The 16,279-nt window shown below is 37.3% G+C and overlaps 2 protein-coding genes across 3 annotated transcripts; one reads left to right on the top strand and one right to left on the bottom strand.

Moving 5' to 3' along the window:
• Window positions 1-1,532: 1,532 nt before the first annotated feature.
• LOC107959486 (oleosin) lies at window positions 1,533-2,285 on the top strand. Its single transcript, XM_016895557.2, has one exon. It carries the CDS (start codon window positions 1,623-1,625, stop codon window positions 2,082-2,084), a length of 462 nt encoding a protein of 153 aa, XP_016751046.1. The 5' UTR covers window positions 1,533-1,622; the 3' UTR covers window positions 2,085-2,285.
• Window positions 2,286-3,055: 770 nt separating this feature from the next.
• On the bottom strand, window positions 3,056-16,180 carry LOC107959485 (uncharacterized). 2 transcript variants are annotated; one of them, XM_041112917.1, is made up of 23 exons: window positions 16,024-16,180; window positions 14,908-15,737; window positions 13,829-13,944; window positions 12,665-12,873; window positions 12,217-12,336; window positions 11,693-11,821; window positions 11,470-11,595; window positions 10,670-10,725; window positions 10,477-10,576; window positions 10,272-10,389; window positions 9,902-10,117; window positions 9,054-9,390; window positions 8,029-8,122; window positions 7,502-7,610; window positions 7,032-7,303; window positions 6,734-6,861; window positions 6,364-6,598; window positions 5,227-5,415; window positions 4,842-5,131; window positions 4,340-4,541; window positions 4,022-4,264; window positions 3,569-3,660; window positions 3,056-3,482 (listed from the first exon to the last, which is right to left on the bottom strand). In XM_041112917.1, the coding sequence occupies exons 2-23, from the start codon at window positions 15,729-15,731 to the stop codon at window positions 3,335-3,337; spliced, it is 4,353 nt and encodes a 1,450-aa protein (XP_040968851.1). In that variant the 5' UTR covers window positions 15,732-15,737; window positions 16,024-16,180; the 3' UTR covers window positions 3,056-3,334. The 2 variants fall into 2 exon arrangements, with proteins under 2 accessions (XP_040968851.1, XP_040968852.1); XM_041112918.1 differs by having other exon boundaries at window positions 14,908-15,734; window positions 16,024-16,169.
• Window positions 16,181-16,279: the final 99 nt, after the last annotated feature.

Raw genomic sequence — 16,279 nt, 5'->3', positions numbered from 1 at the left:
TTATATTGTATTAATCATTTCGTAAATATAATAATCTCAGGTCGAGTACCGCGTATTGAGGGGTCGTATTTATAATGTAGGGTTTCAGCCAGATGAACGCGTAATACCGTTCTTAGAGTTAGCGGGGTTCGGATCAGCAGCATTGATCCGGACTTTTGATCTGCGATATGACTTAATTTCTGCTTTAGTCGAGCGATGGCGTCCGGAGACACACACATTTCATTTGCCGTGTGGGGAGTGCACCATAACTTTAGAGGACGTTGCAGTACAGCTAGGGCTCCCCATCAACGGGAACGTGGTCACGGGCGTAAGTTCGATCTCGAGGCCGGCTCGCCTTTGCTACGAGTTACTTGGACACTCCCCAAGTGAGGGGAAATTTGCCACATTGCGGTTTTCATGGCTAAAGGCCAATTTTGAGCATTTGCCTAATACTGCCACTGAATTGGAGGTTATGCAGGCCACTTGAGGTTACATTATGCACCTTATAGGAGGTGTACTCGTGCCGGATTCACACGGCAGTGAGGTCAGTTTGATGTACCTACCGCTACTGTCTAATTTGCATAACACGCGTTCATACAGTTGGGGGTTTGCAGTGTTAGCCACGCTGTACCGCGAACTTTGTCGGACGACAGATCCTTCTGCGATGGACATAGGCGGATGCCTTATACTGCTGCAGTCTTGGGCACTTTATCGGATGCCATTCTTGGCATCCATTAGTCACCAGATAGGCGCCTGTCATTTGCGCCTTAAATAAATAATATTTTATTTAAAAAATTAATATAAAATAATCATTTGCGCCTGTCAGATAGGCGCGAATGAAAAAAAACCCAATTTTCGTATATAATTGGACTGACAACCTATTTGATAAATAATTTTTTAAAATTTATTTTAGTAAAAAAACCCTAAATAATTATTAAACTTAATAATTTTTTTTTCTTTTCTCTCGGGTGGCATGGGAGGGTGCAGGGCCGGGGGTGGGGGCAGGGACACGTGGCGGGCTGCAGGGGAGTCGCGCCTCTGCAGCAGGAGCGACTGGTCACGCCTCTGCAGCAGGAGCGACTGGTCGCGCCTCCGGGTCTGGCTCGACCTGGTTTTGACCCGACTGAATTTTAAAAATTTAAAAATTATTAAAATATAATAAAAAATAATATTTTAAAAAATAATAAATTATATTATTAAAAAAATGGGTCGCGCCTGTCAGGTAGGCTCGATCCAAAAAAACAACATATTTCTGTAAATAATGTATCTGACACCCTATTTTGGTATTTTAATTTTTTTTTAACCCAATTGGGTAAAAAACCCCCCGAAGCATGGGTCACATCCTCATCAACTCCCACCCATGCAGTGGTGCTCGACCAAACACGCGCCACACTGCCCAGACCCACCCACAAAATTACACATTTCTAGATATACGATACGCACGTATGTTATAAGTTTAATATTAAAAGTTTAAATATTAAAAAATATTTTTTAAAAAATAGTAAATACAACCATAAATATGCACTTCACCTCCCTCCTTATAATGCCTGCCACCACCACGGTTCTCTCTTCAGCTCTGCAACCCTCTTTCATTTTTCTCACTTCCTTTTTCTTTTTCTGTTGTACGATCAGGATCGTTCATCATGTCGAATGATCAAAACAAACCCATGACTCAGAAGCTGTACGAGTCAGTTCCATCATCTCGGCCGACGGCCAAGTTTTTAACAGCAACCACACTGAGTGCAACGTTGCTTTTCTTGTCAGGATTAACCTTGACCTGGACTGTGATTGCCCTGATTATGGCGACGCCAGTTATGGTGTTGTTTAGTACAGTTCTAGTCCCCTCTGCCATAGTCATCTTCTTGGTGATTACTGGGTTCTTGTTTTCTGGCGGGTGTGGCGTGGGAGCCATCATCGCGTTATCGTGGATCTATAATTACGTGCAAGGGAAGCACCCACTAGGTGCGGATAAGCTTGATTATGCAAGGGATATGCTTGCAAGTATGACGAGCGGTGTGACGGAGAAGGCTAAGGAGTATGCCCACTATGTGAAGCATAAGTTCTGGAGGTTGCACAAGGGGAACGATCTTGAAGTTGAACCATAGTAATAATTATTAGTTTAAGCCTTAAGGCATGGTTGTTGTCTTTGTTTGATCAAATTTGCATGCATGCATGCATCGTAAACCATCTGTTTTCTAAGCTTCGTGGTGTTAGCAGGGTTCCATTGTAGCTCAGAATCTCGTTTCTCTGTTAATAAGTTTCTCATTGTGTTAAAGCAATAGAGTTTGAGTTTCGAAGTTCAGTTACATCATTTAGATGATGCAAAAACCAGGGTTTTTTTGGATTAAATAATAAGGAAGATATTTAAATAGCTATCAGACAAGCGACTTTGGACTACGTGAAATCATCAGCGCGTGTTATAATGTTCAGATGAATTAATAGAGTCCGACCCACCGATCGATCTCAGCTTGAATCTCTGTTTTCCTCGCAGCAGTGCAAACCAATTTTAAAAGCCCCGAAAAAACCTAAATAATGGGGTCGCTGGAAAGATATCTAAGAAGGGCCTAAATCTGAAGCAAGCGAAAACAGAACTGAAACAAAACAAAAGAACCAATGGCTACCCTAGACTCCAATTAAACAATCCAGCCATGCGCTCTTCATTACTTTAGCTTTACATTATTGCCATTAGTTTGTGTACAATTTTCGTATCAACTTGCATTCTGGCCATATGGTGTCTCAGTTCTTGAATCTTATGTTCGTCTTATCAAACTCAACGGTAATATACAAAGAAAAGAAGTTGCTTAGCACCCTAATGTTAAACTCTCTTTTTTTATTTTATTTTATTAATCTTGTGAATCCCAAGAATAGGGATTGTGAATAGATTAAACTCTTTCCATTTTAAGATGGTCACGTCGGTTGTGCATAACCTAGAGGAGAAATTGATTCACTTGGAAAAAGGGGCTTCTTAAATGTAGAAAGAAACTATAGATTGTAATATTGTAGTGTTCCTGGCCTAAGAAGTTTCAAGAAATGAAACAAGATTGTGAACTTGGCACAAAAAGATCACACAAATGAATTCTCTAAAGCATTAGTATATACCCCAATTGGTTATTTACATTGGAATTTGGAACTCCCAAAATTATAAGGAAAACATTGAGAACTTACATGAATGAATGCCATCATCACACTATGTCCCTAATATTTATTTTTCGATTTCTTTTCTCCTCTGTTCCTATTTCTTCTACTGAGTCAAGAAGTGACTTTGTTACACTTCGAATTACATGCAAAAAATGGAACAAAAAAAATTGAACAAAAGAACCTTGTTAACATGTAAGTGTGTGTTTGACTTGATGAGTCATGACTGCCAAAATAGCTCAAAATCATCACTATACAATGAGCGATCTTGAATCTCCAGATTCGCAACATGCCAATTTATAAGTTGTGATTGGAAAAGTTTACACAAAACCAATCCAGAAGGAAAAATCCACCGTTCACTTTCGTTCCTGCATCCAAAACCCACACCCATGTTTAAAGCTAGAATTTTATCACAGTTAAAATTTCCTTTGCAACTGCTAAAACATCAACTTACATGTTAATATTCCACGGCTGAAGGCTTGGAGTTCTTATACTCGATGATGACCGACTGTTATAGTTGATATACCCACAAAGAAACACAACAACCTGATGAAAGATGAGACAATATTAGAGTAAAAAGATAAGATAATTGGGAGGGGGAAAAAACAATTCATCTAGTCATTAAATATCACTTGATAGGAGCAAGAAAAGCAGGGGGAGGGGAATTGGGGTATGAATGCTATTTAGATTCATCATTATCAACCCTTTTGCAATATAGTTACTTCTGAAATTAATGTATACTAGTTATGGATTTCCAATACTTGAGGAGTACCTCTATAGGATTTGTAGGAAAACAAGCAACAAGTATATCAAGCTTACACTTTGTCAAAGAATTGTAGGAAAATAAACCCAAAACAAGCAGCAGTTTAATCAAGTAAAATTTTCATTAAAAGATTCCAGAACTTACAACATTAATCAAGGATGTTATGTTCCATAAAGCATAGAAACGTGCAAGACCTGCAGAACGCCTTGGCCCATGACTGAATAAAGCGTTTATGCCAACAGGAAATGGAAGAAGAATGCCGAGAGGTATGATAAACAAAACCAGAGACACATCCACCAATGATACTGAATACAACTGGAGGAATGTAAGCAACACTAAGCTAAAATCTCCTAAAAGTAGCATTGATATGACTAGGCCAACGAGATCCTGCAATTGTAAACAAGGTGTTACTGAAAGATTTGTTAATAAAAATTAATGCAAACTAAAATTTGTGTGAGCTACCTGGTGACCAACAGGTTTAGTATTATGAACTAAAAACGGGAGAAGGTAAAAGATATATCTCTTATCCTCAAGCTTTTGTAAGCTGTTAGCATCTATAAGCTCTCCGTAACTCTTCTGCTTTGCAAAACCTTCATTGCCTAGGGTTAAAAGTGCATCTTCTCTTGGATAATCAGATTGATTTTGCATGTATGTGGTGTTCAAGCTGAAGGACATAGGAAAGTAACCAGGTTAAATGTCATATAATTGCAGCAAATGATTCCATCATATGCGTGCTAGTGCACACTGACATTTGAAAAGAATCTGAATTTCTTTCCATCAGACACTAAAACAATAACTACTCTTAAACTAAGTTCCTCGTGCTTCTGTCTGGGACTCCCTACAGCTCATCCTATTCCAGTGCTGAGGTATATCAAAATATGCCAAAATGACTTTGGTACCAACAACATGAAATTGAACGTCCAAGTTCAGACAAAAAATGGTGCACAAAACACAGATGTATTACCTTGAATGTAGTTCAGTTCTGACTCTTCCATTGGTATTTCCCAACGATATATGTCCATTTTCCTCTTCAACAGAATACACCAAAAGTCCGTACTGGCAATAACCACCAGGTGCACTGCAAAACCAGGCAAGCTCAATGCGTACACCATGGTTCCTCAAAGCAGGATTAGCATGTGTTCCAAGCCATTGCAGGACAGGTCGAAATGTTACTGTCAGCCATCCACGGCAAACCAAGCGTAATTGTGCATTCAAACCAGCCACCAGTCGGTACCAAGTTGTAGGGGGCACCAACTGTAAGAAATAATTAACATAACTCCATTAAAACTAAAATTTGCAAGATGAAACCTACCTTTCACCAATTACATGGTTAAAATCTGAGAAATAACCTGACTCATAAGACTGGCAAGAATGTTATCATTTTGAAGGGAAAATGGAGCCATGTAACTTCCGTCACCTCCAAAAATTATAGCCATAGGGAACTTTTGAGGGAGGCGAGGGGGAAGGTCTGCTCTCTTTTCATCTCCACCAAGGAAGAAGTCCACAAAAGCCGACATCAAATCAGAAGTTGCAGATACCTACAGTGATCAAATACCAGAATTTCAAGCTTGAAGCTGCACTAAAAGATTGGGTTTTAACCACTCTCGTATCAAGATTGAAGAACTGTTAAAAGAGTGTACAGAGTTAATGCATAAATTCCAAAAACTTTAAATTGTAAGGCCTGTTATGATGGTGTCCCTTTTTTTAGCCTTTTGGACTCAAAGCAACTATTTTGCCAGATATAGCACTAGCTCAACTTGATGATATACTTTGCACTTGGTTAATCATTTCACATGCAAAAATGTAGCAATATAGCCTACATCTAACAATGTATTACTTTGTTCTCGTCAATTGGAAACAAAATCTGGTATCTTCTTTATAAAGCAAATTGAACTGAAAACTTTTTCTTTTTAAAATCCCAAACTGATGAGAACATCAGGATATCACACAAGAACAGCTAGGAAGTTTATCTACTCTGCCTTTTTGACTCAAAGCAACTATATTGCCAGATATAGCACTAGCTCAACTTGATGATATACTTTGCACTTGGTTAATCATTTCACATGCAAAAATGTAGCTATGTAGCCTACATCTAACAATGTATTACTTTGTTCTCGTCAATTGGAAACAAAATCTGGTATCTTCTTTATAAAGCAAATTGAACTGAAAACTTTTTTTTTTTAAATCCCAAACTGATGAGAACATCAGGATATCACACAAGAACAGACAGGAAGTTTATCTACTCTGCCTCTAGGTGATATGCATAAGAATGAGAAAATAAAAATGTTTAACAATCAAACTAGAAAGAGCTCAAAGCATAGAAGGATCTATCTCGATCCTCAAAAATGTCAAAATAGTTTATTTACAAAAGGATGGTGGTCAGAAAACAGAAAAATGATGGAGCTAAAACAACTAAGAGATGTAAATCAAGTTAAAAGAAAGGTCACAATAGTAAATGAGTTAGACCAAGAGAAGTAAATAGTGACCTTAATCCCCTCATAGAGAGCCCTAGAACGGCAAGAACGTAAGCAAGCATGGTCATATTCTGATCGCACAAACTCACGTAATTGTTGCAATTTCATTCTTCGGCGCCATTGCTGCCATGACCAAGCAACAGGATATGCAAGAATAGAGAGAATGGTGTAAATTGCACCTTCCCACCACTGGTAGGCAGCTATTGCATTAATCTCATCCACAAATATGCTGTATGCACCCTCATATCTGCCAGGGCAAGGACGTAAATTCAATGTATAACAATCATAATTAAATATTAATAAAACCCAGTACGCAGCATGATGGAAGATTACAAATTGCAGCATGAAAACAATTCAACAGAAAAGTTAAAAATATACTCACACAATCTCCTTTATTTCTTCTGCAGGAGTGTGAGACAGATGCCAAGGTTCACTGAAACTATTAGGACCCATGAAATACATTCTGTGGATGTGACTCTGGGACTCCTCAGCTCTGTTTGTTTCCATTACCTGAAATGGGAGAAAAGAAGGCACAATTGAAGGCAACAAGGGGGTATAATTTTCAAAAGAACAAGGAATCTGTATGAAGAAAATAATAATAATAACAAAAATACCAACAACAGCATAGAAGGCCAGGAATTCTATTAAATAAAAAAAGAATCAATATAGAAAAATTATACCTCATTTAATGACTCCAAGAATGGGAAAGAATGATCTATCTGATGACCATGCTGAGGGGGAGAAGGGCCAGGTAGTTCATCAACCCCAACAAATTTCGTGCGTGCAACACTAAGCACCAATGCTAAGAGGATGAGCAGACCAACAAGTAGAAGAGAAAATAACCAAGGTCCTCCAAATGTGTAAATTAACTCTTCAAGAGCTGTATAACAGTGTGGCATGTCATATCTGTCAGAAATGCATTCATAAGGACAAGGTGTTTCAGCGTTACCACCTGTGAAGGAGGAAGTCTTGCATATTAATTAAAATTCTGAAGAAAAAAAAATTGAAATTAATTTTTGTTAAATAGCACGTGATATCTAAGTGTCTAAAGACGGTACAAAAATTCCAAAAACTGCAGTATAAAAGCAGTATGCCATTTGAATCTCATATCAGATAAAATCCACTCCATAAAGACAGCATCTGAATGTACCTCGTACAGCAATATAAATGGCACGATGGGGAAGCTCAGAAGCAGGGCAACGATGACAGAGAGAACGATCAGATCCAGTGACATTCTTGTAAGTACCAGCAGGGCATTCCTAGACAACATAAATAGTTAACAAACTCAACAACTGAAAGTATTAACCCAATTTGTATCAGTTAAAATGAAGAAAAAAGATTTTACATACTAATACAAAGAGATGAAAGATAAGACTTGCTCCAACGAATTTGGAGGACAGCATTATGTTAGTTACATACTATCAGAACAAAATATACTCGGTAAAGAAGTTTCATTCGTAATAAATTGCCCGTTAATTCAGAAAGAAGAAGTGGACTGGATAGAACTGCCCTCCTTAAAAAGTGGAAACAATTCAATATAGAATTCATGTGAATTTGTTTGTTGAAATATTTTAATGATCTGGGGTCTTCAATTAAAAGGTTAGCACCAACTATCATATGCAATGTTAAACAAAAAGAATCTGAAAATTTTCAAATGCTACAGAATTGCCTACTTACGACACAAAATGTCCCATAAAGCCCCTTTGGACAAGCTTTACCAGTCACAGTTCCATTTTCTCCAACACCACTCTTGTCTCTACCTAGTCCTCCCCTGTAAAAATAATCAACACATCACCAGGTTATCAAGATGACTAACTTGTACACAAGCATCTAGTAAAAGTAAACTTGTCAATTCTGACCCAAACTCAAAAACTAGATTTGATTAACCCAAATCTATACCCAATCCAACCTGATTTGACAAGAAAAAAGTCAAGAGCATAAACCCAAAAACAACCAAAACCGGAAATTACTCAAACCCAAAAGACCTGAAAATGTAACCGAAAATGATTTGACCCAAAAAATTGAATGGCCTAAACCCAAGCAACTTGAACCCAAAATGATTGACCCCTGAAATGATCCAAATCCAAAATAACCGATAATTTTAGAACTTGATTAACCCAACCCAAATTGGCCTGATCCAAAACCAGCTTGACCTGCCCAACAGACACGTCTAGCAACAAGATTTAACCATGGGAAAACTAGAAGGCAGCAACATAGTTTCTAGTTAAAGAAAACAGCAAACTAAGATGTCCTTTCAGCATGCAGTGATCATGCTGAATGTAACATATTACCTCTTGTAAACATTGTCCACTAAAACCATTTAATCAAGATACTGATTAGTTCCATCCAGGTGTTTCAAGGCAATGATATAATATAATGATCAAATACTCATAAATGTGAGTTCCAAGATAAGTTAAAAAACTTAAAAGCTGCACCATTTGATTCCTAGGACCAATAAAAGATATAAACATTATAGCATAAAGTTTTTTAAAAATATAATCCCTTAATCTATATTCTCCAATAACCATGTTCACAAAAAAGAAGCTACATAGTGGTTAGCAGTTATTGTGCAATATCATTTTCTGGAATACACCACCCGGAGAATTGATTGCCCAACATACCAAGGACCTAGAAATGTTATTGCATGTGTAGACCATAGGTAAGCTAGCATCCAGAAAAAATAAATTACATTGGAAACAAACCTAGCATGGATGCTTCCCTTCACCCTAGCAATTGGCTGGTAGACATCACCAGAGGGAATGTATGACCAATGAAAATGAATCCTACCGCCACCTCCACCACCACCCCCTTTGGAACTACCATATCCTCCAACACTTGAAAGAATAGCAGATTCGCCAAGAGTCAAAGTATGCAGAAACAGAAGTACAGTACCACCAGAGCCACCCCCAGGAGCTATGCTTGAGTCGTTAAAAACAGAATACTCTTGTTTCCAGACAGTTCCTTCAAAACTTTCTCCATCGGCCCTCACTGCACCCTCAACAGACAAACTTGACAACGGATGTTCCATGGAACCAAACACTGTTCAAACATAATCTCAAGAAAATAAGAAGCAAATTTTAAATAAAGTGGCTATTTACTAGGACTCTGTTTGGTATGCGAGCTAATTTGTATAGCTCAGCCATTAGATTCAAACTTCTTTTCCTTCCTCCTTCATCCTTCCTACTAATCTAAGTGTCTAAAGACAGTACAAAAACTCAAAACATGGTCCCATGGCTTTCTTTGTTCACATTTTTTCAACATTCCGTACTGTAAATTATAACCTAAAATAATCATCAAACTTCTTCAATCATAAGAAAAAATTAAAGATAAATTTCAGTAACTGAAATCAACCAACCAGTAATAGTAAAGTTCTAGCTTCCCAGGATGGTCATTAAGAATTCAGCTAGCCATAAACATTTCAGAGAAACAGACACTGAAGTATAAAACAACTTCTCTACCACCGCTAAGACTTGTTATCAAAATCTTCAGAAATTAAAATGCAAGAGCCAAAAATATAAGCTGGTGAAAATAAATGACACAACGGCCTTACCTATAATACCACCACCTGCAGTCGAATCATCTGGGCCCTCAATTCCGCTTCCGCTTCCGCTGCCAAGTTCACAGGGCAACTCACGATGCCCATACGGGATACCCCCCTCAACGCAACTATCATTATAACATGCAAGCCCCCCTTTACCACCATGGCCACCACCGCTGCCAATACCATTGTATAAAAAGTTTCCTCTACCGACGCCACCTATGCATCCTGTACAAGAACAAAAAAGGTCTATCAAGACATGATGGTTGACAAGACCGTTTCATGGAGGAGTTCATTTGCATGCATGTATGCAAGGGTGCATTCACACATGATAGAGAGATTTGAAGAAAATAGAACCTAAAATATTGATGGAGAAACATACCCATCCCAGATGCACTGATTATTCCAGAAGACCATACAGATACTGTTCTTGCCCGATGGAAATGAACAACAGATCCCTTAATAAGACCTTCAACAGTGATGTCCTCAACTCGGCAGATCTAAAAAACGAAATAATGATACAGTTAAATAAGCAGAAGCAAGCATACTCCTCGGTTCACTACTGCACAATCATATTGAATAAACACCTGGAGAGTAAAAGACAGAGTTGAATTCACATTGCAATCTTCAGGTGGATGAAGTAGTTCAATGGGGCAGTCTTGGTGCTCACAATAAAGCTTCGGTGTACTGGCAATGCAAATACAACAGTGAGATGTATTACAATTTATAAGATGGTACACACCTTAAAACAAGAGTGATACAACCAAAACCAAAACTTACATGGCATCAGATGAGGCATTCTCTAGGGGACCACGCAAAATAGACCCAGGTCCAACCTTCATGCAAAACAGATATAATTAATTCATTAATTATTCAAGACAATCAATACAAATCTCCAAGCACAGAGTAATGTACCATGCAGCAAGAATTCATCAAAACTGGTAAATGGCATCTGTAACTATTTACCATAAAAGAGACTGTAGATGAGCGCCATCTTTCTGTTTAGCTGTTATGGTGATTGAACCATTTTATGGTGATTAAAAAATTCTAATCCATCAGCATCAAGATACATATATATGGCAGCAACAAAATCAATAGAAGAACTAAAAATTACATGAAATTTACATCGACTTATCCTCTGACAAGAAGAACAGCATAGCAGTTAAATCCCCAGTCACCCTTGCATGCAAAAATGGCTTCCATAAAAAAAACTATATACTAAACCCTACACCCTAATTGTGCTCAACATAACAAATCATGGTGAAACTTATGAAGAAGTCATTGTCCATATTAAAATTTAAGATAAGCAGATGGATGACAAATGAAAATGCAAGTTTAGATAGACCAGTAAAACTTAATGATTTACCACTGGAGAACAAGAGAAGCATCTTTGTCACCTAAAACTCTACCAAACCAATAAAAGTTTAACTAGTCATGCACCTTAGCCACCAAACAGAAATGTTCTCAGCAAACTAATTTTGCTTTTATTTTAACCACGTCAGAAATTCACCAGCCAATAAAATTTATAAACTTAGAACTGAGAATGACCAATCATAAACCAGAACAAAATAAACACTTACGTTAATACTGTAAAATAGTGATAGGACCAAACGTTGAGCTTGAATTGTATCTCCTGGTCCTGATAAATTCAATAAACCTTGTCCATGTACTCCCAGATTTGCATTAGAATGAATGACTGATGATCCCTGGGTATAAAAGGAGAGAGGTAGGGAGGATTGGTCAAGAATAATTACATCCAGGGAAACATGCAACAGAAAGAGCAAAGGTGCAAAGGTTAAACACCTTGAGAACAACTAAATTACTAGCCTCAAGCCATGATGTTGCAACAGTAACATCTTCACCACCATCTATTTGCAATTTAGAATTCCACATCAAGAATATTTTCACAGTCATGCGTAAAGCCCCATAGACCTGATGCAAGAGAAACAGGGAGATCATTAAATAGAAAAATGGAACAGAAAGGGTAAACTGAAGCAAATATAAATAGAAAACAGATGAGATAGCTGATCTATAATCTTCCCATTAGAAATCATAGAGCTGCTTCTATTCAGAGCATACAAAGACATGTTAACAACATGAAAGTGGAAATACATGGCTACAATGATACAACAGATGGATAAAACTCCAATCAAAATAAAATCAGCTACTTCAAGAAAGGTATTCTGTTGTGTGAACTAGTCAAGGACTTAGCAGTATGACAAAAATAAGAGGTTAAAAGACAATCAATAGCAAATATGGACAATGCTATCTTGATACTGAGACAAGAAAGATTATAAAACTTCCTCATAAAAAAAAGTATCAGCCACCTTGATTACAGAATCACTCATCAATAGTTCTTCTGCCAATAGTTCAAATTCTGAAGACCCATAATGTGCTAGCCCAAAGCTCAACACAGCCCTGCATAGTAGACTTATCTGTCCATGCACCTATATAAGGAAAAAAATGCTAGAATCAGATTCCTCATGAAAAGCTTAATCATATCTTCTGAAATTTTATGAAACATACAATGCAGGAAGAGGTACTAGAAGTGGGTTAACAACTCAATACAAGGAAAAAGGATACCTTAAAGAGAGAATTTCAAATACTAAAGGTAAGTAAACTTGATTTACTCCTAGTTCATTTGGCTTAAATATTTATTTTTGAAAAAAAGCCACACCCTGAAGCCTCTAACAAAATAGGGTAACAATCATGAATGCTGAGAGTTAATATATTCTAACATCTCGTTACGAAAATACAGACTTCAAATTCTCAAACCTGGACACGACTCCAAAGCAATGGAACAGTGGCCCTCGCACAATTTCGAATGTAGACATTAGTCCAAAGTGGTCGATGAGGGAACTCTAGAAGAAGGGTTTCTGTAACTGATGCCAAATTATGATTATCAACAGTAAGGCTACGGGGCAGAGCATCATAGAGGGTTCCAGCAGCACCAGCATTCTCTTGGCAGCCATGACTAATTCCTCCTGGAAAATGATAATCAATAGATTAGAAAGCTGTCACATAAATGGGCTAAGTGGGAGCAGAAAAGGATATATATCAGAAAGCTTATAAAGATAAGCATTTTGCAGGTTTATTATCCAACAACAGTTCATTTTTCATGAAAGTTATTCATTTATGTTGTCATCAAAAGGCATTCCTACAGTTCAAAGTACTATAATCATCAAAAAGTGCTTCAAACAACATTTCAAAAATCTTGTATATCTTTTGTTTACTGGTTCTGAAAATTGTCCCTCCTCCTAGAAACTTTAAAGGAAACAAGTGTTTGTAAAAACATTATAACAGGAACGCTTTACGGTGTGTTTGGTTTCGGAAAATAGAGGTCATATTCATTTTCATTTTCTTGAAAGAAGAAAATGGAAATCACTAAAGAAAAAATGTTTAGTTGTAAAAAGATATTTTTGAAAAATAAAAATATGTGAAAATTAGGAGGGAAAAATCCTTGATTTCACTAGAAATGTTCTGAAAAACTGGAAAACAAGGATTTGTTTTTAAATTTAATTATAATTGATGAATTGGCCGCGGTTCAAGTCCATATTAAGGTAACAATTTTTTTGAACAACATTTAAATATCAAATCCATAATGCAGAACCCTTCTAACAATGATTTTTTATTTTATTAACAATAAATATTGTTTTATTTTTATTTAATCACTTATGTTTGTTTAAATTTATTTTATTATATTAATAACATTGTTATTTATCTAAAAATTATACTTCAATTTAATTATTATTTACTAATTAGATACCATAACATGTTTCATATCAATTTTCAGAAATTAAAGAAAGAAATTTAATTTCTAAAAATGAAAATAAAATATAACAACAAAAAATATTTTCTTGAACCAAACAGAGCCTCAATTTCCCAATCTTAAGATATACTGAACTCCGTCATATGATGGCAAAACAGGAGAAGTCTTACCATAAACATCAATTTTTGGTTCATCATGCCTGCTGAAAATATCAACCGAAACTCTTCCACCACCTCCACCAGCAAAACCATTACCTCCACAAGCACTTATCCAGCCACTTCCAGTCCTGCTCCTCACAGAAACAAAAAAAGAACAGATAATATAACATTAAAACCCTAATCATACCCAGGTATATATCGTGACGTTTAACCCATAGTTATAAACGTAAAAGAGCCAAATAATTCAAATGAAAGACAAAAAATTATTTCCAGAATATGACAGTGCTAAGCATACATAAGACAGGATTCATAGGCTACCATCACTTGTAGAAGTTTTGATTAACAAAACTAAGATAAAGACGCATCAGGCATGGCCGAAATGGAGAATAAATGATAATTAGACCTAAATACCATTCGTACAACTTACAAATGGGGTTTAAACAATGTAAATCACCATATTAATTGAGAAAGCTTCAACCTCTCCATATTAACTTAATTGAAGGTGCATTTTACAAATCCACAAGCATTCACATCCAGTCATTAGACATTTGCAATGAATAGCAAGTGGTTCTCTGATGAAGTAAGGCTTTGTTCAAAAACAAAGAAAGTGAATTTGAGGGTGTGTTTCATTAACGTCCTGCACTCTGGTTGGCATACATCATGGAGAAGTAATAGAGCTTTAAGAGGTTTACCAAATGAGTCCAATTCATAATCACAAGTTCATAGCAGTTGATGCCTTTTCCAGCCTAATAGAATTTTCATCACTACTGTTCCATGGTCTGATGGTTAGAAGATATCTCGGTAAAGTATCTTACAGTTTTCTAGTCTTAACTACAAGTTCGACACGAACAAAGTTCAATGCTTTCAGCAAGTGATTAACTAGTTAGAATCATAACACTCCTAAAAGTTATCCTTATCAGGCTCATATAAACAGTATCTTAAGACTCTAATCATACACTAATTTGTAATTATTTCTTCTCTTTATTTCCTACGTTCTTTTTTTATTACCAAACGAACACAACAGAACAACCATCCAACTCTGGTAACTAAAAGAACTTCAAGAAACAAACTTAACAAGAGAGAACCCTTACATTTTACGAGCTTTAATGTAGATGCTACCACCTGATCCTCCACCTCCTTTACTCCCTCCATCACCCCCATCCGCCAACAAGCTCCCATTCATCTCCAACAACTCTTTAATTATAATTTTCACCCGGCCACCACCTCCCCCTCCGTAATCCACCTCCTTACTCGTTGTACCTCCCTTACTCCCATAACTCCAGGGATTCTGCAACGATGACCATGAATAAGCATCTCCTCCCCAGACATCTTCCGGTAGCTTCCCATCCTCCACGATACAAGAAGCCCCACGGCCCCCATGACCTCCGCCCGCTCCTGCCAATCCCTGAGGTGTTCCACTCGTCTCTGGAGGTGGATCTCCCGCCCATCCTGTAGTGTTCACGGCCGATCCATTATAAAATCTAGCGTTATAAGCCCCGAGCTGAAAAGTGCCAGTGACTATAGTCGAACCTTCGCCTAAGGAAAAGTTCCCGCTGATGTTTACGGTGACGGAACAGCCCAAAGAGGGGCAATGGAATCTAACTCCGGGGAGGATGTAGAAATTACCCTTTCCCGCTATGTAGACGTCACGAGTTAGAGTCAAATCGGCCACAATCTTACACGTGGAATCCAGTGAACCTATCCCGCCGAGGTCATTAGTGCATGATACCGACGGAGGGTGAGGAGGCGGAGGAGGAGGTGCCGGAGGAGAGTAATCTTGATGGAACAAAAGAACTTCCGAATCCGAATCGATTATAGAAAAATCCGATTCGAGGGTCGAAGAGGAATGAGAGATTAGTGTGGTGTAGAAGACGAAGGTTAAGCAATGAAGAAAGCGAGAGTGTAATCGAGCCATTCCCTGCTGATGAAATTCATTAGAATATAGGGTTAAGATTCAGTTTTCGAATAAATTCGTTGATTCGGAAGCATACAGGATCAACAACAACAGCAACAACAACCATTGAAATGTGAAACCACCATGAAAAACTAACTTTAGTACTATTTGCTATAGATTTTGATCGTCCAAATTTTCCGAAATTTATAAAAATTCAAAAAAGCATTTCCCTCTGACTCTCTGCAACAACAACAACAAAAAAAATATTGCGTAGAAGAATATGAAGGAAAAGATAGAGAATGGTTAAGCTTACATGAGCTTGGTTCTTTTTCAAATCTTGATTTGTTCGGGTAGTTTCTTTCCCCAGGTTTGACTTTTCGAATCCAGTCAAATGTGTACATGTAATCAGCTTCTTCAAAGTTTAAACTTTTCTTAAAGATCGTTTAAGCAACCTTCTGGCAAAAGTGTTCTTCCAAACGACGGCGTAGACATACTCTTAAGTCTTGAGATTAATAAAAAAGTTGCGCTTTTAAGTTTAAACCATTAATTAATATCTGGGAGTGAAATTT

The sequence above is a fragment of the Gossypium hirsutum genome, chromosome A05 (assembly GCF_007990345.1).
Source record: "Gossypium hirsutum isolate 1008001.06 chromosome A05, Gossypium_hirsutum_v2.1, whole genome shotgun sequence".
NCBI lineage: Eukaryota > Viridiplantae > Streptophyta > Magnoliopsida > Malvales > Malvaceae > Gossypium > Gossypium hirsutum.
This window is presented reverse-complemented; position numbering and strand designations above follow the sequence as displayed.